Source organism: Bombina bombina, chromosome 7 (genome assembly GCF_027579735.1).
Source record: "Bombina bombina isolate aBomBom1 chromosome 7, aBomBom1.pri, whole genome shotgun sequence".
NCBI classification, from domain to species: domain Eukaryota; kingdom Metazoa; phylum Chordata; class Amphibia; order Anura; family Bombinatoridae; genus Bombina; species Bombina bombina.
The window spans coordinates 286,593,330-286,620,715 of record NC_069505.1 but is presented as its reverse complement, the minus strand read 5'-3'; the positions used below and the strand labels follow the sequence as shown (position 1 = coordinate 286,620,715).

The 27,386-nt window shown below is 40.9% G+C and overlaps 1 protein-coding gene across 3 annotated transcripts in view; it reads right to left on the bottom strand.

The window, feature by feature from the left end:
• The window catches only part of KBTBD12 (kelch repeat and BTB domain containing 12), a 247,290-nt gene that overhangs the window by 62,992 nt on the left and 156,912 nt on the right, over positions 1–27,386 (bottom strand). For 2 of the 3 annotated variants that reach the window (XM_053720829.1, XM_053720830.1), the window contains exon 5: positions 1,719–1,916. The exons of the other annotated variant lie outside the window; for it this stretch is intronic. In XM_053720829.1, coding sequence (XP_053576804.1) covers positions 1,719–1,916 — 198 coding nt within the window. The remainder of the gene's footprint in view (positions 1–1,718; positions 1,917–27,386) is intronic. 3 annotated transcript variants of the gene reach the window in all.

Here is a 27,386-nt window from a genome sequence, read left to right as displayed (position 1 = left end):
TTCCTGCAGTGCACAGAATGTAACATATACAGACACTGTTTTATCTCAGTCTAATTCCTGCAGTGCACAGAGTGTAACATGTACAGACACTGTTTTATCTCAGGCTAATTTCTGCTGCTACACCTGTATTCCTCCAGTGCATAGAATGAGGGATTAGAGTTTTATTTTAATAAGATGTGATGCTCTAATCAGCTTGATAGAGGCAAAACTGCAAAATGGTACTCTAGTGCAAAGTGATGCAGACAAAGTGTAGCGGCAAGGCAGAGATGCTCATATAGATGTGTGTGCAGATGTGCTTGTAGAGTTTATAGGCATGTTCTTTGTGTGTATGCTTATGTGTGCAGATGTGTATATATATATATATATATATAATGGGGATATACACTCACCGGCCACTTTATTAGGTACACCTTGCTAGAACCGGGTTGGACCCCCTTTTGCCTTCGGAACTGCCTTAATTCTTTGTGGTATAAATTCAACAAGGTGTTGGAAACATTTCTCAGACATTTTGGTCCATATTGACATGATAGCATCACGCAGTTGCTGCAGATTTGTTGGCTGCACATCCATGATGCGAATCTCACTTTCCACCACATCCCAAAAGTGCTCTATTGGATTTAGATCTGGTGACTTTGGAGGCCATTGGAGTACAGTGAACCCATTGCCATGTTCAAGAAACCAGTTTGAGATGATTTGAGATTTGTGACATGGTGCATTTTCCTGCTGGAAGTAGCCATCAGAAGATGGCTACACTGTAGTCATAAAGGGATGGACATGGTCAGCAATAATACTCAGGTAGCCCGTGGCATTTAAATGATGCTCAATTGGTACTAAGGAGCCCAAAGTGTGCCAAGAAAATATCCCCCACACCATTACACCACCACCACCACCAGCCTGAACCGTTGATACAAGGCAGGATGGATCCATGCTTTCATGTTGTTTACGCCAAATTCTGATCCTACTATCTGAATGTCGCACCTAAAATTGAGACTCATCAGACCAGACATTTTTCCAATCCAATCCTCTGTGCGAATTGTAGCCTTAGTTTTCTGTTCTTAGCTGACAGGAGTGGCACCCGGTGTGGTCTTCTGCTGCTGTAGCCCATCTGCTTCAAGTTTCAGAGATGGTATTCTGCATACCTTGGTTGTAATGAGGGGTTATTTAAGTTACTGTTGCCTTTCTATCATCTCAAACCAGTCTGCCCATTCTATTCTGACCTCAACAAGGCATTATCGTCCATACAACTGCCGCTCACTGGATAGTTTCTCTTTTTCGGACCATTCTCTGTAAACCCTAGAGATGGTTGTGGATGAAAATCCCAGTAGAGCAGCAGGTTTTGTAATACTCAGACCAGCCCATCTGGTACCCACAACCATACCAGGTTCAAAGTCACTTAAATCCTCTTTCTTCCCCATTCTGATGCTCGGTTTGAACTTTGTGGTCTTCACCGGCTGATTAGCAATTTGTGTTACCAAGCAATTGAACAGGTGTACCTAATAAAGTGGCCGGGGAGTGTATAGTGAAGTAATGTAGAATCACATTCAAATGCCTATTTATAGCTACAAGCTGCATATAAATATGAGCGGCACAATAACACAATACCGTTGTGGTTCAGTACAATTAAAACAAACAGGAAGTCACAGTAAGCCCCATAGACCTTGGCTTGAACAATCACATAAGGTGTAGTTTACTATCCTCTTTGTCTTATCCCCTGTTACCTGCTCCTCGATACCCTCCACAGACGTACAGCTTGCCCTCCACGGCTCCTGCGCAGCTAGCGTTGGTTCTCAGGGAGAGGAGCGGCTGGGGCAGGGCAGGGCCATCCCTCCAGAAGTCACCATCCGCATTGTATATTTCCACGTTATCCAGGCACCTCCTGGCCTGGCCTCTGTCCACACCAGCACAGCCAATGCCACCTGTGGGCACAAAACACGCTCACTTGTAGATATTTATAGTGTCCCATCACTAAATAACATACCGCCTGCCATGAGATTAGTTGTCTTCATTTAATAGCTAGGAATTCACTTAGTTTAGGGCTAGATTACGAATGGTGCATAAATATATTAGCATTATTGAGTGCTGATACTGTTCCTATTCTTGCACTCATATTACATGGTGAAAGTAAAAAGTTATTGCTTGAGTGAGAGCCCCAGACGCGGTAACATCTGGAGAACCTCTCCCCATAGACTTCTACATGGTGCGCTACAAAACCCTGTTCTGGGTTTTACTTGAGCACTAACTCAAAGGTGCACTAAGCCAAAGTGTGTTAAGAAATAGTTGGAATAGCATTGTTCTTCACTCAGAAGAAAATAACGTATTACATATATATATATATATATATATATATATATATATATATATATATATATATATATATATATATACACACACACACATAAATACACACATACATACAGTACATACATATTAAATATAAATATATATAGTTATATACTGTATCCATATGTATGTATACACCCATATATAAATACACCTTTAAGCACCTTCTCAGTCAAACATACCATATAATTTATGATTTAAAAGACTTTTTATACATTTATTACAATAATAAAAATATATTTTATATATATATATATATATATATATATATATATGTGTAATATTTTATTTGAATATGTTTTACATGTGTTTTTTTATTGTAATTGTAACACTTTACTTCAGGGGGTCGATTTAACAAGGGCTCGCCGCAAACAGCAGTTATGAAGCAGCTGTCTAAAGACCGCTGCTCCATAACTTGTCAGCTGCCTCTGAGGCTGCGGTCTTCAATCCGCCTGATCCTATACGATTGGGCTACTAGCGGCCGCAAATCTGCAGGGGGCGGCATTGCACAAGCAGTTCTGGTGAGTTGCTTGTGCAATGATAAATGCCGACAGCGTATGCTGTCAGCATTCAGCGATGTCTGTCGGACATGATACGCTACAGCATATCATGTCAGAAAGACATTGGTAAATCTACCCCCAGGTCTCAAGTTGCGCTAAATAGTTTAGCTGTTATGTGGTGCACTTAAGCACAACGCACAACTTGTAATATGAGCAATGTTTGGCTGTACTACCCTTTGAAAGTATAGGGGACCCTAAAGAGATGTCAGCCGTATTAAATAATGGGCTAGATTACAAGTGGAGTGCTACATTTTTGCGCTCCCGCAAACGAGCAAATACAATAATTAACCAGTTATTACAAGTGGCTGATTATTGCTACCGTGAGCTCGGGGTACAAATTAGAGCTCCGAAAATTAACCAGTGATTAGATCTCTGGTTAATTTTCTAAAAGTGCCCCAAATGCCTTTAAAATAGAGGGCATTACAGTTTGTTTGTAGCTTTTTTTTTTAATAAAAAAACAAAATTTATGCTTACCTGAGTCCACGGATTCATCCTTACTTGTGGGATATTATCCTTCCTAACAGGAAGTGGCAAAGAGAGCACCACAGCAGAGCAGTCTATATAGCTCCCCCTTTAACTCCACCCCCCAGTCATTCGACCGAAGGCCAAGGAAGAAAAAGGAGAAACTATAAGGTGCAGAGGTGACTGAAGTTTTTAATAAAAAATACCATCTGTCTTGAATAGGCAGGGCGGGCCGTGGACTCGGTACATCGAAAAAGAAAGAAATTTATCAGGTAAGCATAAATTTTGTTTTCTTTAGCATGATGTACCGAGTACACGGATTCATCCTTACTTGTGGGATACCAATACCAAAGCTTTAGGACACGGATGAAGGGAGGGACAAGACAGGAACCTAAACGGAAGGCACCACTGCTTGCAAAACCTTTCTCCCAAAAACAGCCTCCGAAGAAGCAAAAGTATCAAATTTGTAAAACTTTGAAAAGGTATGGAGCGAAGACCAAGTCGCAGCCTTACAAATCTGTTCAACAGAAGCATCATTTTTAAAAGCCCATGTGGAAGCTACCGCTCTAGTAGAATAAGCTGTAATCCTTTCAGGAGGCTGCTGTCCAGCAGTCTCATAAGCCAAACGGATGATGCTTTTCAGCCAAAAGGAAAGAGAAGTCGCCGTAGCCTTTTGACCCCTACACTTTCAAGAATAGACAACAAACAAAGAAGATGTTTGAAATTAATTTGCAGACAACCAAAGATTTTCGTCAAAGCACGAACCACGTCCAAGTTGTGCAACAGACGTTCCTTCTTAGAAGAAGGATTAGGACACAGAGAAGGAACAACAATTTCCTGATTGATATTCCTGTTAGTAACAACCTTAGGTAGGAACCCAGGCTTGGTACGCAAAACTACCTTATCAGCATGGAAAACAAGATAAGGCGAATCACATTGTAATGCAGATAGTTCAGAAACTCTTCGAGCTGAAGAGATAGCAACTAGGAACAAAACTTTCCAAGATAAAAGCTTAATATCTATGGAATACATGGGTTCAAACGGAACCCCCTGAAGAACTTTCAGAACTAAATTTAGACTCCATGGCAGAGCAACAGGTTTAAACACAGGCTTAATTCTAGCTGAAGCCTGACAAAAAACCCGAACATCTGGAACATCTGCCAGACGCTTGTGCAACAGAATAGACAGAGCAGATATCTGTTCTTTTAGGGAAATAGCTGACAATACTTTCTCCAATCCCTCTTGGAGAAAAGACAAAATCCTAGGAATCCTGATTTTACTCCAGGAGTAGCCTTTGGATTTGCACCAAAAAAGATGTTTATGCCATATCTTATGATAGATTTTCCTGGTAACAGGCTTTCGAGCCTGAATCAAGGTATCTATGATCGACTCAGAGAAACCCCGCTTTGATAGAATCAAGCGTTCAATCTCCAAGCAGTCAGTTGCAGAGAAATTAGATTTGGATGCTTGAATGGACCTTGAATGAGAAGGTCCCATCTCAGTGGCAAAGTCCATGGTGGCAGAGATGACATGTCCACCAGGTCTACATACCAAGTCCTGCGTGGCCATGCAGGAGCTATCAAGATCACCGAAGCTCTCTCCTGTTTGATTCTGGCAATCAAACAAGGAAGGAGAGGAAATGGTAGAAACACATAAGCCAGGTTGAACGACCAGGGTACTGCTAGAGCATCTATCAGTACTGCCTGAGGATCCCTTGACCTGGATCTGTAACAAGGAAGTTTGGCATTCTGATGAGACGCCATCAGATCCAATTCTGGTGTGCCCCATAGCCGAACTAGTTGAGCAAACACCTCCGGATGAAGTTCCGACTCCCCCGAATGAAAAGTCTGACGACTTAGAAAATCTGCCTCCCAGTTCTCTACTCCTGGGATATAGATCGCTGACAGATGGCAAGAGTGAGCCTCTGCCCATCGGATTATCCTTGAGACTTTTATCATCGCTAAGGAACTTTTTGTTCCGCCCTGATGATTGATATAAACCACAGTCGTGATGTTGTCCGACTAAAACCTGATGAATCTGGCCGAAGCCAGCTGAGGACATGCCTGGAGACCATTGAATATTGCTCTTAATTCCAGAATATTTATCGGTAGGAGAGCCTCCTCCCGAGTCCACAAACCCTGTGCTTTCAGGGAATTACAGACTGCACCCCAGCCCAGAAGGCTGGCGTCTGTCGTCACTATAACCCAATCTGGCCTGCGGAAACACATTCCCTGGGACAGATGATCCTGTGACAACCACCAAAGAAGAGAGTCTCTGGTCTCTTGATCCAGATTTATCTGAGGAGATAAATCCACATAATCCCCATTTCACTGATTGAGCATGCATAGTTGCAGTGGTCTGAGATGCAAGCGAGCAAACGGAACTATGTCCATTGCCGCTACCATTAGACCGATTACCTCCATACACTGAGCCACTGACGGCCGAGGAATGGAATGAAGAGCTCGGCAGGTGGACAAAATCTTTGATTTCCTGACCTCCGTCAGAAATATTTTCAAGTCCACCGAGTCTATCAGAGTCCCTAGAAATGAAACTCTTGTGAAGGGGGAAAGAGAACTCTTTTTTACGTTCACCTTCCACCCGTGAGATCTTATAAAAGCCAACACTAAGTCTGTGTGAGACTTGGCTAATTGGAAAGTCGACGCTTGAATTAGAATGTCGTCTAGATTAGGCGCCACTGCTATGCCCCGCGGCCTTAGAACCGCCAGAAGGGACCCTAGCACCTTTGTGAAGATTTGTGGCGCTGTGGCCAACCCGAAGGGAAGAGCCACAAACTGATAATGCTTGTCCAGAAAGGCGAACCTGAGGAACTGGTGATGATCTTTGTGGATAGGAATGTGTAGATACGCATCCTTTAAGTCCACGGTGGTCATATATTGACCCTCCTGGATCAATGGTAAGATAGTCCGAATGGTCTCCATCTTGAAAGATGGGACTCTTAGGAATTGGTTTAGGATCTTGAGATCTAGAATTGGTCTGAAAGTTCCCTCTTTCTTGGGAACCACAAACAGATTGGAGTAGAACCCCTGCCCCTGCTCTGCTTTTGGAACTGGGCAGATCACTCCCATTGTAAAAAGGTCTTCTACACAGCGTAAGAACGCCTCTCTTTTTGTCGGGTTTACAGACAATTGAGAAAGATGGAACCTCCCCCATGGAGGAGAATCCTTGAAATCTAGAAGGTATCACTGGGTTACAATTTCTACTGCCCAGGAATCCTAAACGTCTCTTGCCCAGGCCTGAACAAAGAGAGAGAGTCTGCCCCCTACTAGATCCGGTCCTGGATCGGGGGCTACCCCTTCATGCTGACTTAGTGGCAGCAGCAGGCTTTTTGGCCTGTTTACCCTTGTTCCAAGCCTGATTAGGTCTCCAGGTTGGCTTGGATTGAGCAAAGTTCCCCTCTTGCTTTGCAGCAGAGGAAGAGGAAGTGGGACCACTCTTGAAGTTTCGAAAGGAACGAAAATTATTTTGTTTGGTCCTTGTCTTATTTGACTTATCTTGAGGGAGGGCATGACCCTTCCCTCCAGTAATGTCTGAAATGATCTCTTTCAGATGGACAAAAGCTTAGATTTAGATGACACATCAGCCGACCAGGACTTAAGCCATAACGCTCTACGTGCTAAAATGGCAAAACCTGAATTATTTGCTGCTAACTTAGCAATATGAAAAGCGGCGTCTGTAATAAAAGAATTAGCTAACTTAAGAGACTTAATTATGTCCAGAATATCATCTAGTGGGGTCTCCATCTGAAGAGCCTCTTCTAGAGCTTCAAACCAAAAGGCAGCTGCAGTGGTTACAGGAACAATGCACGCTATAAGTTGAAGAAGAAAACCTTGATGAACAAAAATTTTCTTTAGGAGACCCTCTAATTTTTTATCCATAGGATCAATGAAAGCACAACTGTCTTCGATAGGTATAGTTGTACGCTCAGCCAGAGTAGAAATAGCTCCCTCCACCTTAGGGACTGTCTGCCATGAGTCCTTTATGGTGTCAGATATGGGAAACATTTTCTTAAAAACAGGAGGGGGAGCGAACGGAATACCTGGTCTATCCCACAAACGGAATACCTGGTCTATCCCACTCCTTAGTAACAATGTCCGAAATCCTCTTAGGGACCGGAAAAACATCAGTGTAAACAGGAACCTCTAAATATTTGTCCATTTTACACAATTTCTCTGGAACTACAATAGGGTCACAATCATCCAGAGTCGCTAAAACCTCCCTGAGCAATAAGCGGAGGTGTTTAACAGTGTACCCACTAAGCTTTAGAAGGATTGCACCACAAGTAAATAAGCAATAAACCCCCAAATGAAAAAAACAGATTGATAAATGTTTAAAACCGGTAAAAAAAAACCTGTTAGCACCTTGCCACTGCTCTGCTGTGGCCCTACCTGCCCTTAGAGAACAATAATATGAGGATAAAGCTTTGATTATAGCCCCAGAAGAGTGTCAGGACCTCTGGAAAAGTTGCTTGCTGCTTGACTGTATAACTAAATGCGCAACTGAGGCGCGAAAATAGGCCCCGCCCACCACACTCGATGTTCCTGGGGCCTACACAAAATCCAACAAACCTTGTTTGCAAGCCATGTGGGTTATAAAAACCAAAAATAAGCCAAATAAACCCTCAAACAAATGTCCCAAATAAAAAACGTTACTCCCAGAACACACAAATGTTTGCCCAATCATATACAAACTGAGTGCCCAAAAAATGAGCCCTTTATGCAAGCTAATGGGGATACTGTCAGCCTTTCTGAGTTAACACAGTCTCTGCAGAAAAAATGACTGAACATACCTCATTGCTGTATAGCAAGAAACCGGTCCTTACACTGAAGTTTTCCTGTACTCCTCAGCTTCTGTGGGAACAGCAGTTGACCTTAGTTACAAATGCTAAGATCATCATCCTCCAGGCAGAAATCTTCATCTATGTCCTGCCTGAGAGTAAATAGTACAACACCGGTACCATTTAAAATCAACAAACTCTTGATTGAAGACAAAATAAAACTAACAGTTTAACACCTTCACTTTACCCTTCCTGCTTAGAGCCGGCAAAGAGAATGACTGGGGGGGTGGAGTTAAGGGGGGAGCTATATAGACAGCTCTGCTGTGGTGCTTTCTTTGCCACTTCCTGTTAGGAAGGATAATATCCCACAAATAAGGATGAATCCGTGGACTCGGTACATCATGCAAAAGAAATAATTGCACTGGGCAGTTTTGGGGCTTTAAAGTTGGCGGCTGTGGGGTATTGGGGGAAAAAAACGGCACTGAAAAGTGCCTTTACATTGAGGTATATGGGGATTGTGTGTTCCCTTTAAATATATATGTATATAATCATAATCATAATCATATACATACATATTTTAAAATGCTGCTCTACATACTTCCTTCTCTGCGCTCTCATGAGTGCAATGCTTTCTGTCCCTGAAAATTCTTCTTGTTCTGCTCCCTCCCAGAGAAGATGCAGCTTCTAAATTACATTAAAGGGACATTGTACCCAAAAAAATTATTTTGTGATTCAGATTGAACATGAAATTTTAAGCAACTTTCTAATTTACTCCTATTATCAAATTGTCTTCATTCTCTTGGTATCTTTATTTGAAATGCAAGAATGTAAGTTTAGATGCCGGCCCATTTTTGTGAACAACCTGGGTTGTCCTTGCTGATTGGTGGGTAAATTCATCCACCAATAAAAAAGTGCTGTCCAGAGTACTGAAACCAAAAAAAAGCTTAGATGCCTTCTTTTTCAAATAATGATAGCATGAGAACGAAGAAAAATTGATAATAGGAGTAAATTAGAAAGTTGCTTAAAATTGCATGTTCTTTCTGAATTACAAAAGAAAAAAATTAGGTTCAGGGTCCCTTTAAACAGTTAAGACATGCAAGACAAAGAGGCCCATTTATCAAGCTCCGTATGGAACTTGTGGGCCAGTGTTTCTGGCGAGTCTTCAGACTAAAGACCGCTGCTCCATAACCCTGTCCGTCTGCTCTGAGCAGGGGGACAGCTCCCTGCTGGTGGCCCATTGTCCGCGAGTCTGCAGGGGGCGGCATTGTGAGCTGCTGGTGCAATGCTGAATATGGAGAGCGTATTGCTCTCCGCATTCAGCGAGGTCTTGCGGACCTGATCCGCACTGTCGGATCAGGTTCGCAAGATCTTTGATACATAGGCCCCATAGTGATGTATTCAAAGCGAATTTGGTTTATCTCTCCCTCCTGCTGAGAATAGTTAGGGACAAATATAAAACAATCACTATAATAGACTGCAAACATGGTAGTGTGGAAACCCTGTTAGGTATTTAATTTAACAATCCTATTTTCCACACAGCCCTGTATACATACACTATTTTATTGCCTGTTTCATACCTGTCCCTACATGTCCTCAGCAAGAGATAGAGCGATAGAAAACTTATGGTTCAAACATAGTGGCACCAATTACTTTACAGAAACCAACAATTTTCAGACTTAAATTACAGGAAAAGGGGACAAAATAAATAATGAACGTATATTAAACATTGACTACACACATTTTATATTACAATCTTATACTGTTTAATATCCCTTTAAGATTAATATAACCTATATATATATTCTACCAAGTGAATGGTTAGCTCAAAGCACAGTTGTGATTCTGTGTAATATCACTCACAAAATAGTAAATAGTAAACTCCGCTATATTACTATGTAGCCTTCACATTTGAATATATAAGCACTGTAAACATATGTAATAAGGTTTCCCCAATCGCTGCATATAAATGGTCAAGTTTTTGCAGCCACCAAGTTGTTTCCTTATATCTATGGGAGGATCGGGTGGCACAATCAAAAGTCAATACTTTTTCTGATATCCATAAAGTTCCAAATAGTACCTGTGTTCCGTGTACAAGTGCACTTGTTTCCTGAATTATTGAGGTAAAGTAGTTACCTGGTCCGTTGATGGTTTGTCGTCTTTGCCGGTTATGGAGCCGCCAGAGAGTTTTTCGGCGTCCTCCCGCTGTGTGAACAGAGACCGCGCCTTCTCCAGAAGGGGCTCTGATTGGTTCACTTCTTGGGGGTGTTTTCGCTCTGACAGTAATGACGGCTCTGCGGCAGTTTCTCCTTGTCGGTCTGTGGATCTGTATGGAGTTGTAAGCAACGCGTTTCCGCTGAACTCAATCAGCCTTTCTCAAGCTATCACTCCATGTAGTACCTGTTGTTTAAATGTCCTGTCCCTTGCTCCCATTGGCTAATCCACTTAATTATTGCTTTATAGTTATATCGATTAGCTATTATGTAAGTACTATGAAATAAACAATATCAAGTTTATATAAATCAAATAGAATATTAAACTTTTTGTACTATTCTATTAAAACTTTCTATTTACAAGTTTGGGCATTTCAATCAATTAAACATGAACTCTAATTGTCTATGGGAGAGCAAAAAAGGGGGAACATGTTTCAATGTCTCTGGCTTCCATTTATAAAAAAGGGAGAGAAGAAAAGGGGAGATACAAGGGGAGTTAAATATGATTTTTATTACATATTTTTGTTTTTAGATTTGAAAAATCCCCTAGTGCGCGATATCATAGTTAATTCATAGTAAACATTCTTTGTGTTTAGTTCTTAAATGGAAATATAAGTCATTGAGTAGGTTCATTTTATTCAAGTATTAAAAAAACTGAATTTATGCTTACCTGATAAATTACTTTCTCCAACGGTGTGTCCGGTCCACGGCGTCATCCTTACTTGTGGGATATTCTCTTCCCCAACAGGAAATGGCAAAGAGCCCAGCAAAGCTGGTCACATGATCCCTCCTAGGCTCCGCCTTCCCCAGTCATTCGACCGACGTAAAGGAGGAATATGCATAGGAGAAATCATATGATACCGTGGTGACTGTAGTTAGAGAAAATAATTCATCAGACCTGATTAAAAAACCAGGGCGGGCCGTGGACCGGACACACCGTTGGAGAAAGTAATTTATCAGGTAAGCATAAATTCTGTTTTCTCCAACATAGGTGTGTCCGGTCAACGGCGTCATCCTTACTTGTGGGAACCAATACCAAAGCTTTAGGACACGGATGATGGGAGGGAGCAAATCAGGTCACCTAGATGGAAGGCACCACGGCTTGCAAAACCTTTCTCCCAAAAATAGCCTCAGAAGAAGCAAAAGTATCAAATTTGTAAAATTTGGTAAAAGTGTGCAGTGAAGACCAAGTCGCTGCCTTACATATCTGATCAACAGAAGCCTCGTTCTTGAAGGCCCATGTGGAAGCCACAGCCCTAGTGGAATGAGCTGTGATTCTTTCAGGAGGCTGCCGTCCGGCAGTCTCATAAGCCAATCGGATGATGCTTTTAAGCCAAAAAGAGAGAGAGGTAGAAGTTGCTTTTTGACCTCTCCTTTTACCAGAATAAACAACAAACAAGGAAGATGTTTGTCTGAAATCCTTTGTAGCCTCTAAATAGAATTTTAGAGCACGAACTACATCCAAATTGTGCAACAAACGTTCCTTCTTTGAAACTGGATTCGAACACAAAGAAGGCACAACTATCTCCTGGTTAATATTTTTGTTAGAAACAACTTTCGGAAGAAAACCAGGTTTAGTACGCAAAACCACCTTATCTGCATGGAACACCAGATAAGGAGGAGAACACTGCAGAGCAGATAACTCTGAAACTCTTCTAGCAGAAGAAATTGCAACCAAAAACAAAACTTTCCAAGATAATAACTTAATATCTACGGAATGTAAGGGTTCAAACGGAACCCCTTGAAGAACTGAAAGAACTAAATTGAGACTCCAAGGAGGAGTCAAAGGTTTGTAAACAAGCTTGATTCTAACCAGAGCCTGAACAAAAGCTTGAACATCTGGCACAGCCGCCAGCTTTTTGTGAAGTAAAACAGATAAAGCAGAAATCTGTCCCTTCAAAGAACTTACAGATAATCCTTTCTCCAAACCCTGACACCAAAAAACTCTTAGCCATCTCCGTGGAGATGTTGCCTGTGCAACGGCAAAGAGAATGACTGGGGAAGGCGGAGCCTAGGAGGGATCATGTGACCAGCTTTGCTGGGCTCTTTGCCATTTCCTGTTGGGGAAGAGAATATCCCACAAGTAAGGATGACGCCGTGGACCGGACACACCTATGTTGGAGAAATATGTCCAATGTTTAAAACAGAGAAATTTAGGAGTTTAGAAAGCAGTTTAAACTGAAGTCTAGGTTTAAACCTCTTGGTTTTAGTGTTTGGAGTTCAAAAATCCACTTAGCCTCTTTTTGTAGGAGTGCATTTGATAAATTGCCCCCTCTTTTTTTCTCGTTCAATTTGGTTATTGCAGTGAAGCTGAAAAATTGTAGGTTGTTATTGCAACATGTTCTAAAGTGTTTAGCTACCAGAAGATCTTTATTCCTCTCTTTTTCTGAGTTTTCAATAGAGTTCAGATGCTCTCTTATTCTCTCTCTCACTGTTCTTTCCGTCTCTCCTGTGTATTGTTTACCACATTTTTTGCAAGTTATTAGGTAGATCAGTGTTTTTCAACCAGTGTGCCGTGGCACACTAGTGTGCCGTGAGAGATCCTCAGGTGTGCCACGGCAGACTGACAACAGTGTGACATATTTTTTAAACTTTGCTTGTTTTTTACTCCCAGTGCAGGGGTAGTTTGTAGGAGGCATGGCATAACAGCACAATACATACAGTATGTGTGTGTTTGTGTGTATGTGTATATATATATGCTGTATTAGGCTACAATGTGTGATTTTTTTAAAAATTTTGGGATGGTGGTGTGCCACAGGATTTTTTAATGTAAAAAAGTGTGCCACGGCAAAAAAAAGGTTAAAAATCACTGAGGTAGATAACATTAATATCCACACATCTAATAGTTTCTCTAATTTTATATTCCCTGTTGGTATTAGTAGATCTAAAAGTTTGTTTTATTCACATATTTACATGCCTTGCAAGTTATGCAGGGATAAAATCCCTGTAATCTATCACCTAATACTCCTCTAGTAACCATACAGTTGTCTTGTTTAAAGGTGGGAGCCAAATTACTTTTTAGATTTTTTGTCTTTTTATAAATAAACTTAGGGATCTCTGGTAGTTTGTCTCCTAGATGAGGGTCTGATTTAAGAACCCTCCAATGTGATTTTATTATTTTTTCTAATATTAACCTGTCTTCACTGTACTCCGTTATGAAGGGCAGGAAGATTTCATCATTTGGTGCATTAGTTAATGTAGTTTTTTTGGGTTTATATTGTAATATATCCTTTCTGTTTACCTCTCTAACTTTCGTTCTTTCAATCTCTATTTTTTCTTCTGAGTAGCCTCTATCTATGAACTTATTCTTTAGGATTTCAGACTGGGTCTCAAAATCTTTTGTCTCTTTACAATTCCTTTTTAAACGTAAGAATTGTCCTCTTGGGATATTCCCTTTCCATTTTTGGAGGTGACAGCTCGTTTCGTGAATAAAATTATTCGCATCTACCTCTTTAAAAAACGTTTTCGTTGTTAAGATATTATTTTTTATGTTAATTTCTAAATCTAAGTAGTGAACTTTTACTTTACTGATTTCTGCTGTAAACTTTAGATTGAGGTTGTTAATATTCATACTTTCAAGGTATACTTGTAGGTCCTCTGAGCTACCTTTCCATATGAAGAACAGATCTATGAATCTTTTATAGATGATTATATTATTTCTATATGGGCTTTGATTCAAGAACTGTGTTTCCCAATTTTCCATGAACAGATTTGCGTAGCTAGGGGCAAACTTAGTGCCAATAGCTGTGCCGCAAATCTGCTCATAGTATTGGTCTTCATACAGAAAAAAGTTGTGGGTTAAAATAAACCTAATGCTATCAAGTAAAAACTCTCTTTGTTCTTTCTTAATTAGAGGGTCCTGTTTGAGAAAATGTTCAATAGAGTTAATCCCATCCTCATGTCTTATGGATGTGTAAAGTGATTGTACATCACATGTTACTAAGGTAAATTAATCTGCCCATTCAAAGTCTTCAAATAGTAATAAGAGACTTGTAGAGTCTCTAAGGCAGTGATTTTTAACCTTTTTTTTGCCGTGGCACACTTTTTTACATTAAAAAATCCTGTGGCACACCACCATCCCAAAATTGTAAAAAAATCACACATTGTAGCCTAATACAGCATATATATATACACATACACACAAACACACACATAGTGTATGTATTGTGCTGTTATGCCATGCCTCCTACAAACTATCCCTGTACTGGGAGTAAAAAACAAGCAAAGTTTAAAAAATATGTCACACTGTTGTCAGTCTGCCGTGGCACACCTGAGGATCTCTCACGGCACACTAGTGTGCCACGGCACACTGGTTGAAAAACACTGCTCTAAGGTATGATTCCAGTGTAACCACATATTTCTGCAGATACTTATATAAGCTGACAGATTTGCTGTAAGTGAATCTATCCCTGCTATAATTGGTCTACCAGGTGGTTTCGATATGCATTTATGAATTTTCGGTAGAGCATAAAGTACTGGCATAATAGGGAATTGTGGCGGCTCCATAACTGGCAAAGACGACAAACCATCAACGGACCAGGTAACTACTTTACCTCAACAATTCAGGAAACAAGTGCACTTGTACACGGAACACAGGTACTATTTGGAACTTTATGGATATCAGAAAAACATAATTTATGCTTACCTGATAAATTTATTTCTCTAGTGGTGTATCCAGTCCACGGATCATCCATTACTTGTGGGATATTCTCCTTCCCAACAGGAAGTTGCAAGAGGATCACCCACAGCAGAGCTGCTATATAGCTCCTCCCCTAACTGCCATATCCAGTCATTCGACCAAAACTAGCCGAGAAAGGAGAAACCGTAGGGTGCAGTGGTGACTGTAGTTTAAAATTTAGACCTGCCTTAAAAGGACAGGGCGGGCCGTGGACTGGATACACCACAAGAGAAATAAATTTATCAGGTAAGCATAAATTATGTTTCTCTTGTTAGGTGTATCCAGTCCACGGATCATCCATTACTTGTGGGATACCAATACCAAAGCTAAAGTACACGGATGAAGGGAGGGACAAGGCAGGTACTTAAACGGAAGGGACCACTGGCACTGCCTGTAGAACCTGTCTCCCAAAAATAGCCTCTGAAGAAGCAAAAGTATCAAATTTGTAAAATTTTGAAAAGGTATGAAGCGAAGACCAAGTCGCCACTTTGCAAATCTGTTCAACAGAAACCTCATTTTTAAAGGCCCAGGTGGAAGCCACAGCTCTAGTAGAATGAGCTGTAATCCTTTCAGGGGGCTGCTGTCCAGCAGTCTCATAGGCTAAGTATATTACGCTCCGAAGCCAAAAAGAAAGAGAGGTTGCCGAACCCTTTTGACCTCTCCTCTGTCCAGAGTAAACAACAAACAGGGATGATGTTTGACGAAAATCTTTAGTCGCTTGTAAGTAAAACTTTAAAGCACGGACTATGTCCAAATTATGTAAAAGACGTTCCTTCTTTGAAGAAGGATTAGGACACAATGATGGAACAACAATCTCTTGATTGATATTCTTGTTGGAAACTACCTTAGGTAAAAACCCAGGTTTTGTACACAGAACTAATTTATCTGTATGGAAAAATCAGATAAGGAGAATCACATTGTAAAGCTGATAACTCAGAGACTCTACGAGCCGAGGAAATAGCCATCAAAAACAGAACTTTCCAAGATAAAAGTTAGATATCAATGGAATGAAGGGGTTCAAACGGAACTCCTTGAAGAACCTTAAGAACCAAGTTTAAGCTCCATGGAGGAGCAACAGGTTTAAACACAGGCTTAATTCTAACCAAAGCCTGACAAAATGCCTGGACGTCTGGAACCTCTGCCAGACGCTTGTGCAAAAGGATGGACAGAGCAGAAATCTGTCCCTTTAGAGAACTAGCTGATAATCCTTTATCCAAACCCTCTTGGAGAAAACATAATTTATGTAAGAACTTACCTGATAAATTCATTTCTTTCATATTAGCAAGAGTCCATGAGCTAGTGACGTATGGGATATACATTCCTACCAGGAGGGGCAAAGTTTCCCAAACCTCAAAATGCCTATAAATACACCCCTCACCACACCCACAAATCAGTTTAACGAATAGCCAAGAAGTGGGGTGATAAGAAAAAAGTGCGAAGCATTAATATAAGGAATTGGAATAATTGTGCTTTATACAAAAAAATCATAACCACCACAAAAAAGGGTGGGCCTCATGGACTCTTGCTAATATGAAAGAAATGAATTTATCAGGTAAGTTCTTACATAAATTATGTTTTCTTTCATGTAATTAGCAAGAGTCCATGAGCTAGTGACGTATGGGATAAGGACTACCCAAGATGTGGATCTTCCACGCAAGAGTCACTAGAGAGGGAGGGATAAAATAAAGACAGCCAATTCCGCTGAAAATAATCCACACCCAAACAAAGTTTAAAACTTATAATGAAAAAAAAACTGAAAATATAAGCAGAAGAATCAAACTGAAACAGCTGCCTGAAGTACTTTTCTACCAAAAACTGCTTCAGAAGAAGAAAACACATCAAAATGGTAGAATTTAGTAAAAGTATGCAAAGAAGACCAAGTTGCTGCTTTGCAAATCTGAACAACCGAAGTTTCATTCCTAAACGCCCAGGAAGTAGAAACTGACCTAGTAGAATGAGCTTTAATCCTTTGAGGCAGAGTTTTACCCGACTCGACATAAGCATGATGAATTAAACATTTCAACCAAGATGCCAAAGAAATGGCAGAAGCCTTCTGACCTTTCCTAGAACCGGAAAAGATAACAAATAGACTAGAAGTCTTTCGGAAATTCTTAGTAGCTTCAACATAATATTTCAAAGCTCTAACTACATCCAAAGAATGCAATGATTTCTCCTTAGAATTCTTAGGATTAGGACATAATGAAGGAACCACAATTTCTCTACTAATGTTGTTAGAATTCACAACCTTAGGTAAAAATTTAAAAGAAGTTCGCAACACCGCCTTATCCTGATGAAAAATCAGAAAAGGAGACTCAAAAGAAAGAGCAGATAAATCAGAAACTCTTCTGGCAGAAGAGATGGCCAAAAGGAACAAAACTTTCCAAGAAAGTAATTTAATGTCCAAAGAATGCATAGGTTCAAACGGAGGAGCTTGAAGAGCCCCCAGAACCAAATTCAAACTCCAAGGAGGAGAAAATGACTTAATGACAGGATTTATACGAACCAAAGCTTGTACAAAACAATGAATATCAGGAAGATTAGCAATCTTTCTGTGAAAAAGAACAGAAAGAGCAGAGATTTGTCCTTTCAAGGAACTTGCAGACAAACCTTTATCCAAACCATCCTGAAGAAACTGTAAAATTCTCGGAATTCTAAAAGAATGCCAGGAAAAATGATGAGAAAGACATCAAGAAATATAAGTCTTCCAGACTCTATAATATATCTCCCTAGATACAGATTTACGAGCCTGTAACATAGTATTAATCACAGAGTCAGAGAAAACCTCTTTGACTAAGAATCAAGCGTTCAATCTCCATACCTTTAAATTTAAGGATTTGAGACCCTGATGGAAAAAAGGACCTTGTGACAGAAGGTCTGGTCTTAACGGAAGAGTCCACGGTTGGCAAGAGGCCATCCGGACAAGATCCGCATACCAAAAACCTGTGAGGCCATGCTGGAGCCACCAGCAGAACAAACGAACATTCCTTCAGAATCTTGGAGATTACTCTTGGAAGAAGAACTAGAGGCGGAAAGATATAGGCAGGATGATACTTCCAAGGAAGTGACAACGCATCCACTGCTTCCGCTAGAGGATCCCTGGATCTGGACAGATACCTGGGAAGTTTCTTGTTTAGATGAGAAGACATCAGATCTATTTCTGGAAGACCCCACATTTGAACATTCTGAAGAAATACCTCTGGGTGAAGAGACCATTCGCCCGGATGTAACGTTTGGCGACTGAGATAATCCGCTTCCCAATTGTCTATACCTGGGATAAGAACCGCAGAAACTAGACAGGAGCTGGATTCCGCCCATACTAGAATTCGAGATACTTCTCTCATAGCCAGAGGACTGTGAGTCCCTCCTTGATGATTGATGTATGCCACAGTAGTGACATTGTCTGTCTGAAAACAAATGAACGATTTTCTCTTTAGAAGAGGCCAAGACTGAAGAGCTCTGAAAATTGCACGGAGTTCCAAAATATTGATCGGTAATCTCACCTCCTGAGATTCCCAAACCCCTTGTGCTGTCAGAGACCCCCACACAGCTCCCCAACCTGTAAGGCTTGCATCTGTTGAAATTACAGACCAGGTCGGAAGAACAAAAGAAGCCCCCTGAACTAAACGATGGTGATCTGTCCACCACGTCAGAGAGTGTCGTAAATCGGTTTTAAAGATATTAATTGAGATATCTTTGTGTAATCCCTGCACCACTGGTTCAGCATACAGAGCTGAAGAGGCCGCATGTGAAAACGAGCAAAGGGGATCGCGTCCGATGCCGCAGTCATAAGACCTAGAATTTCCATGCATAAGGCTACCGAAGGGAAAGATTGTGACTGAAGATTTCGACAAGCTGATATCAATTTTAGACGTCTCTTGTCTGTCAAAGAGTCATGGACACTGAATCTATCTGAAAACCTAAAAAGGTTACCTGAGTCTGAGGAATCAATGAACTTTTTGGTAAATTGATCCTCCAACCATGATGTTGAAGAAACAACACAAGTCGATTCGTATGAGATTCTGCTAAATGTGAAGACTGAGCAAGTACCAAGATATCGTCCAAATAAGGAATACCACAATACCCTGTTCTCTGATTACAGACAGAAGGGTACCGAGAACCTTCGTAAAAAATTCTTGGAGCTGTATCTAAGCCAAACAGCAGAGCCACAAACTGGTAATGTTTGTCTAGGAAAGAGAATCTCAGAAACTGATAGTGATCTGGATGAATCGGAATATGCAGATATGCATCCTGTAAATCTATTGTAGAAATATAATGCCCTTGCTGAACAAAAGGCAGGATAGTCCTTACAGTTACCAATTTTGAATGTTGGTATCCTTACATAATGATTCAATATTTTTAGATCCAGAACTGGTCTGAAGGAATTTTCCTTCTTTGGTACAATGAAGAGATTTGAATAAAACCCCAGTCCCTGTTCCAGAACTGGAAATGGCATAATTACTCCAGTCAACTCTAGATCTGAAACACATTTCAGAAATGCTTGAGCCTTCGCTGGATTTACTGGGACACGGGAAAGAAAAAATCTCTTTGCAGGAGGCCTTATCTTGAAGCCAATTCTGTACCCTTCTGAAACAATGTTCTGAATCCAAAGATTGTGAACGGAATTGATCCAAATTTCTTTGAAAAAACGTAATCTGCCCCCTACCAGCTGAGCTGGAATGAGGGCCGCACCTTCATGTGGACTTAGGAGCTGGCTTTGATTTTCTAAAAGGCTTGGATTTATTCCAGACTGGAGATGGTTTCCAAACTGATACCGCTCCTGAGGATGAAGGATCAGGTTTTTGTTCCTTGTTGTGACGAAAGGAACAAAAATGATTATTACCCTTGAAAGAAAGGGAAAGCAGAGTAGACTTAGAAGACAGATCAGCATTCCAAGTTTTAAGCCATAAAGCTCTTCTAGCTAAAATAGCTAGAGACATATACCTGACATCAACTCTAATGATATCAAAGATGGCATCACAAATAAAATTATTAGCATGTTGAAGAAGAATAAAAATGCTATGAGAATTATGATCTGTTACTTGTTGCGCTAAAGCTTCTAACCAAAAGATGAAGCTGCAGCAACATCCGCTAAAGATATAGCAGGTCTAAGAAGATTACCTGAACACAAGTAAGCTTTTCTTAGAAAGGATTAAATTTTCCTATCTAAAGGACCCTTAAATTAAGTACCATCTGCCGTAGGAATAGTAGTACGCTTAACAAGAGTAGAGACAGCCCCATCAACTTTAGGGATTTTGTCCCAAAACTCTAATCTGTCAGATGGCACAGGATATAATTGCTTAAAAACGTTTAGAAGGAGTAAAAGAATTACCCAAATTATTCCATTCCCTGGAAATTACTTCAGAAAAAGCACTAGGGACAGGAAAAAACGTCTGGAATAACTACAGGAGATTTAAAAACCTTATCTAAACGTTTAGATTTAGTATCAAGAGGACCAGAATCCTCAATTTCTAATGCAATTAGGACTTCTTTAAGTAAAGAACGAATAAATTCCATTTTAAATAAATATGAAGATTTATCAGCATCAACCTCTGAGACAGAATCCTCTGAACCAGAAGAACCATTATCAGAATCAGAATGATGATGTTTATTTAAAAATTCATCTGAAAAATGAGAAGTTTTAAAAGACTTTTTACGTTTACTAGAAGGAGGAATAACAGACATAGCCTTCTTAATGGATTTAGAAACAAAATCTCTTATGTTATCAGGAACACTCTGAGTATTAGATGTTGACAGAACAGCAACAGGTAATGTAACAGTACTAAAGGAAATATTATCTGCATTAACAAGTTTGTCATGACAAAACAGTACAAACAACAGCTGGAGGAACAGATACCATAAGTTTACAGTAGATACACTTAGCTTTGGTAGCTCCAGCCCCAGGCGCGATTTTCCAGAAGTATCTTCTGACTCAGTTTCAACGTGGGACATCTTGCAATATGTAATAGAAAAAACAACATATAAAGCAAAATTGATCAAATTCCTTAAATGACAGTTTCAGGAATGGGAAAAAAATGCCAGTGAACAAGCTTCTAGCAACCAGAAGCAATAAAAAATGAGACTTAAATAATGTGGAGACAATAGTGACGCCCATATTTTTTTAGCGCCAAAAATGACGCCCACATCCGGAACGCCGACACTTTTGGCGCAAAAGAACGTAAAAAATGACGCAACTTCCGGCGACACGTATGACGCCGGAAACAGAAAAAAAAAATTCGCGCCAAAAAAGTCCGCGCCAAGAATGACGCAATAAAATGAAGCATTTTCAGCCCCCGCGAGCCTAACAGCCCACAGGGAAAAAGACAAATTTTAAGGTAAGAAAAATATTGATTGATTCATATGCATTAACCCAAATATGAAACTGACTGTCTGAAATAAGGAATGTTGAACATCCTGAGTCAAGGCAAATAAATGTTTGAATACATATATTTAGAACTTTATAAAAAAGTGCCCAACCATAGCTTAGAGTGTCACAGAAAATAAGACTTACTTACCCCAGGACACTCATCTACATGTTGTAGAAAGCCAAACCAGTACTGAAACGAAAATCAGCAGAGGTAATGGTATATAAATAAGAGTATATCGTCGATCTGAAAAGGGAGGTAAGAGATGAATCTCTACGACCGATAACAGAGAACCTATGAAATAGACCCCGTAGAAGGAGATCATTGAATTCAAATAGGCAATACTCTCCTCACATCCCTCTGACATTCACTGCACGCTGAGAGGAAAACCGGGCTCCAACCTGCTGTGGAGCGCATATCAACGTAGAATCTAGCACAAACTTACTTCACCACCTCCATAGGAGGCAAAGTTTGTAAAACTGATTTGTGGGTGTGGTGAGGGGTGTATTTATAGGCATTTTGAGGTTTGGGAAACTTTGCCCCTCCTGGTAGGAATGTATATCCCATACGTCACTAGCTCATGGACTCTTGCTAATTACATGAAAGAAAGGACAATATCCTAGGAATCCTAACCTTACTCCATGAGTAATTCTTGGATTCACACCAATGAAGATATTTGCGCCATATCTTATGGTAGATTTACCTGGTTACAGGCTTTCGTGCCTGTATTAAGGTATCAATGACTGACTCGGAGAAGCCACGCCTTGATAAAATCAAGCGTTCAATCTCCAGGCAAGTCAGTCTCAGAGAAATTAGATTTGGATGATTGAAAGGACCTTGTAGTAGAAGGTCTTGTCTCAGAGGCAGAGGCCAAGGTGGAAAGGATGACATGTCCACCAGGTCTGCATACCAGGTCCTGCGTGGCCACGCAGGCGCGATCAAGATCACTGATGCTCTCTCCTGTTTGATTTTGGCAATCAGTCGAGGGAGCAGAGGAAACGGTGGAAACACATAAGCCAGGTTGAAGAACCACGGTGCTGCTAGAGCATCTATCAGCGTAGCTTCTGGGTCCCTGGACCTGGATCCGTAACAAGGAAGCTTGGCGTTCTGGCGAGACGCCATGAGATCCAATTCTGGTGTGCCCCAACGATGAACCAATTGAGCAAACACCTCCGGATGGAGTTCCCACTCCCCCGGATGAAAAGTCTGACGACTTAGAAAATCTGCCTCCCAGTTCTCTACACCTGGGATATGGATCGCTGATAGATGGCAAGAGTGAGTCTCTGCCCAGCGAATTATCTTGGAGACTTCTAACATCGCTAGGGAGCTCCTGGTCCCCCCTGGTCCCCCCTTGATGGTTGATGTAAGCCACAGTCGTGATGTTGTCCGACTGAAATCTGATGAACCTCAGGGTTGCTAACTGAGGCCAAGCTAGAAGAGCATTGAATATTGCTCTTAACTCCAGAATATTTATTGGGAGGAGTTTCTCCTCCTGAGTCCACGATCCCTGAGCCTTCAGGGAATTCCAGACTGCACCCCAACCTAGAAGGCTGGCATCTGTTGTTACAATTGTCCAATCTGGCCTGCGAAAGGTCATACCTTTGGACAGATGGACCCGAGATAGCCACCAGAGAAGAGAATCTCTGGTCTCTTGATCCAGATTTAGCAGAGGGGACAAATCTGTGTAATCCCCATTCCACTGACTGAGCATGCATAATTGCAGTGGTCTGAGATGTAGGCGCGCAAATGGCACTATGTCCATCGCCGCTACCATTAAGCCGATCACTTCCATGCACTGAGCCACCGAAGGGCGCGGAATGTAGTGAAGAACACGGCAGGAATTTAGAAGCTTTGATAACCTGGACTCCGTCAGGTAAATTTTCATTTCTACAGAATCTATCAGAGTTCCTAGGAAGGAAACCCTTGTGAGGGGTGATAGAGAACTCTTTCCCTCGTTCACTTTCCACCCATGAGACCTCAGAAATGCCAACACTATGTCCGTATGAGATTTGGTAATTTGGAAGTTTGACGCCTGTATCAGGATGTCGTCTAGATAAGGGGCCACTGCTATGCCCCGTGGTCTTAGACCCGCCAGAAGAGACCCCTGAACCTTTGTAAAAATTCTTGGGGCTGTAGCTAACCCGAAGGGAAGAGCCACAAACTGGTAATGCCTGTCTAGAAAGGCAAACCTTAGGAACCGATGATGATCTTTGTGAATCGGTATGTGAAGGTAAGCATCCTTCAAATCCACTGTGGTCATGTACTGACCCTCCTGGATCATAGGTAGGATTGTCTGAATAGTTTCCATTTTGAACGATGGAACTCTGAGGAATTTGTTTAAGATCTTTAGATCCAAAATTGGTCTGAAGGTTCCCTCTTTTTTGGGAAGCACAAACAGATTTGAATAAAATCCCTGTCCTTGTTCCATCTGTGGAACTGGATGGATCACTCCCATTATTAGGAAGTCTTGCACACAGCGTAAGAATGCCTTTTTCTTTATCTGGTTTACAGATAATCTCGAAAGGTGAAATCTCCCTTGTGGGGGGAAAGCTTTGAAGTCCAGAAGATATCACTGAGATATGATCTCCAACGCCCAGGGATCCTGAGCATCTCTTGCCCACGCCTGAGCGAAGAGAGAAAGTCTGCCCCCTACTAGATCCGTTGCCTGATAGGGGGCCGTTCCTTCATGCTGTCTTAGAGGCAGCAGCAGGCTTTCTGGCCTGCTTGCCTTTGCTCCAGGCCTGGTTAGATTTCCAGGCCGGCTTGGATTGCGCAAAAGTTCCCTCTTGTTTTGTAGCAGAGGAAGTTGATGCTGCACCTGCCTTGAAGTTTCAAAAGGCACAAAAATTTGACTGTTTGGCCCTTGATTTGGTCCTGTCCTGAGGAAGGGTATAACCCTTACCTCCAGTAATGTCAGCAATAATTTCCTTCAAACCAGGCCCGAATAGGGTCTGCCCCTTGAAGGGAATGTTAAGTAATTTAGACTTTGAAGTCACGTCAGCTGACCAAGATTTAAGCCATAGCGCCCTACGCGCCTGGATGGCGAATCCAGAATTCTTAGCCGTTAGTTTAGTGAAATGAACAATGGCATCAGAAACAAAAGAATTAGCTAGCTTAAGTGTTCTAAGCTTGTCAAGTATTTCAGTCAATGGAGTAGCTGTCTGAAAGGCCTCTTCCAGAGACTCAAACCAGAACGCCGCAGCAACAGTGACAGGAGCAATGCATGCAAGGGGCTGCAGGATAAAACCTTGTTGAATAAACATTTTCTTAAGGTAACCTTCTAATTTTTTATCCATTGGATCTGAAAAAGCACAACTGTCCTCGACAGGGATAGTGGTACGCTTTGCTAAAGTAGAAACTGCTCCCTCCACCTTAGGGACCGTCTGCCAAGTCCCGTGTGGTGGCGTCTATTGGAAACATTTTTCTAAAAATAGGAGGGGGGGAAAACGGCACACCGGGTCTGTCCCACTCCTTAGTAATAATTTCTGTAAACCTTTTAGGTATTGGAAAAACGTCAGTACACACCGGCACCGCATAGTATTTATCCAGTCTACACAATTTCTCTGGCACTGCAATTGTGTCACAGTCATTCAGAGCAGCTAAAACCTCTCCAAGCAACACCCGGAGGTTCTCAAGCTTAAATTTAAAAGTAGACATATCTGAATCAGGTTTCCCCGAGTCAGAGACGTCACCCACAGACTGAAGCTCTTCCTCAGCTTCTGCATATTGTGACGCAGTATCAGACATGGGCCTTAAAACATCTGCGCGCTCTGTATTACGTCTAACCCCAGAGCTATCGCGCTTTCCTCTGAATTCAGGCAGTCTGGCTAATACCGCTGACAGGGTATTATCCATGATTGCCGCCATGTCCTGCAAAGTAATCGCTGTGGGCGTCTTTGATGTACTTGGCACCATTTTAGCGTGAGTCCCTTGAGCGGGAGTCAAAGGGTCCGACACGTGGGGAGAGTTAGTCGGCATAACTTCCCCCTCGTCAGAATCCTCTGGTGATAATTCTTTTAAAGATAACAGCTGATCTTTATTGTTTAAAGTGAAATCAATACATTTAGTACACATTCTCCTATGGGGTTCCACCATGGCTTTTAAACATAATGAACAAGGAGTTTCCTTTATGTCAGACATGTTTATACAGACTAGCAATGAGACTAGCAAGCTTGGAAAACACTTTAAATCAAGTTAACAAGCAATATAAAAAAAAACAAAAAAAAAACGTTACTGTGCCTTTAAGAGAAATACATTTTGCCAAAATTTGAAATAACAGTGAAAAAAGGCAGTTAAACTAATGAAATTTTTACAGTGTATGTAACAAGTTAGCAGAGCATTGCACCCACTTGCAAATGGATGATTAACCCCTTAATACAAAAAACAGATTAACAAAACGAAAAATATGTTTTTTAAACAGTCATAACAACTGCCACAGCTCCTACTTTTGAAGCCTTTTGAGCCCTTCAGAGATGTCCTATAGCATGCAGGGGACTGCTGAGGGAAGCTGAATGTCACAGTTTCTAATTTTAACTGCACCAACTGTAACTTTTATACTATAACAGTGGAAAGCCTCAGGAAACTGTTTCTAGGCAAAAATAAAGCCAGCCATGTGGAAAAAACTAGGCCCCAATAAGTTTTATCACCAAAGCATATATAAAAACGATTAAACATGCCAGCAAACGTTTTATATTGCACATAAATCAGAGTATATACCTCTGAAAGCAAGCCTGATACTAGTCGCTATTAAATCATTGTATTTAGGCTTTAACTTACATTAATCCGGTATCAGCAGCATTTTCTAGCAAATTCCATCCCTAGAAAAACTTAACTGCACATACCTTATTGCAGGATACCCTGCACGCCATTCTCCCTCTGAAGTTACCTCACTCCTCAGACATATGTGAGAATAGCAGTGGATCTTAGTTACTTCTGCTAAGATCATAGAAAAACGCAGGCAGATTCTTCTTCTAAATGCTGCCTGAGATAAAATAGCACAACTCCGGTACCATTTAAAAACAATAAACTTTTGATTGAAGAAAAAACTAACTATATTTTACCACTTTCCTCTTACTACCTCCAGCTATGTTGAGAGCTTGCAAGAGAATGACTGGATATGGCAGTTAGGGGAGGAGCTATATAGCAGCTCTGCTGTGGGTGATCCTCTTGCAACTTCCTGTTGGGAAGGAGAATATCCCAAAAGTAATGGATGATCCGTGGACTGGATACACCTAACAAGAGAAAAGTATTGACTTTTGATTGTGCCACCCGATCCTCCCATAGATATAAGGAAACAACTTGGTGGCTGCAAAAACTTGACCATTTATATGCAGCGATTGGGGAAACCTTATCACATATGTTTACAGTGCTTATATATTTAAATGTGAAGGCTACATAGTAATATAGCGGAGTTTACTATTTACTATTTTGTGAGTGATATTACACAGAATCACAACTTAATACCATTAACAGTATTGTATCTTTTGATTCTATCTTTTTAAGCTACATTAGAGTTTTAAAAAGTTAGGTACTTGCGCTAAATGTACTATTTCGTTTTGTTTTAATAGGTTGGCCAACCACTCATGTTTCTGTCAAAATGCCCAAATTTTTAAAAAACATATCATATGAAAAAGTTTTTTTCTATATATATATTTTAATCACTCTTTTAGAAAAGTAAAATATAATATTCTTGATTCTAATAAACTCATTATATTTTTTTGAGAAAACACACTGTATCCATTCTTTGGGGTTTTTAGCCTATCATAGGCGCTGGTTTGTTTCTACCTAACTTCGCACCATTGATTATTTACAGGGGATTTGAGGAAAACCCCACTGAACATATCAGTATACACCCTCCATCTTGCGCCTTCTATAAAAATCTACTCACTTACTTGTAATTTTTCCTCTGCTTATAGTTGGGCTGCAGAAAACACAATTTATGCTTACCTGATAAATGTATTTCTCTTGTAGTGTATCCAG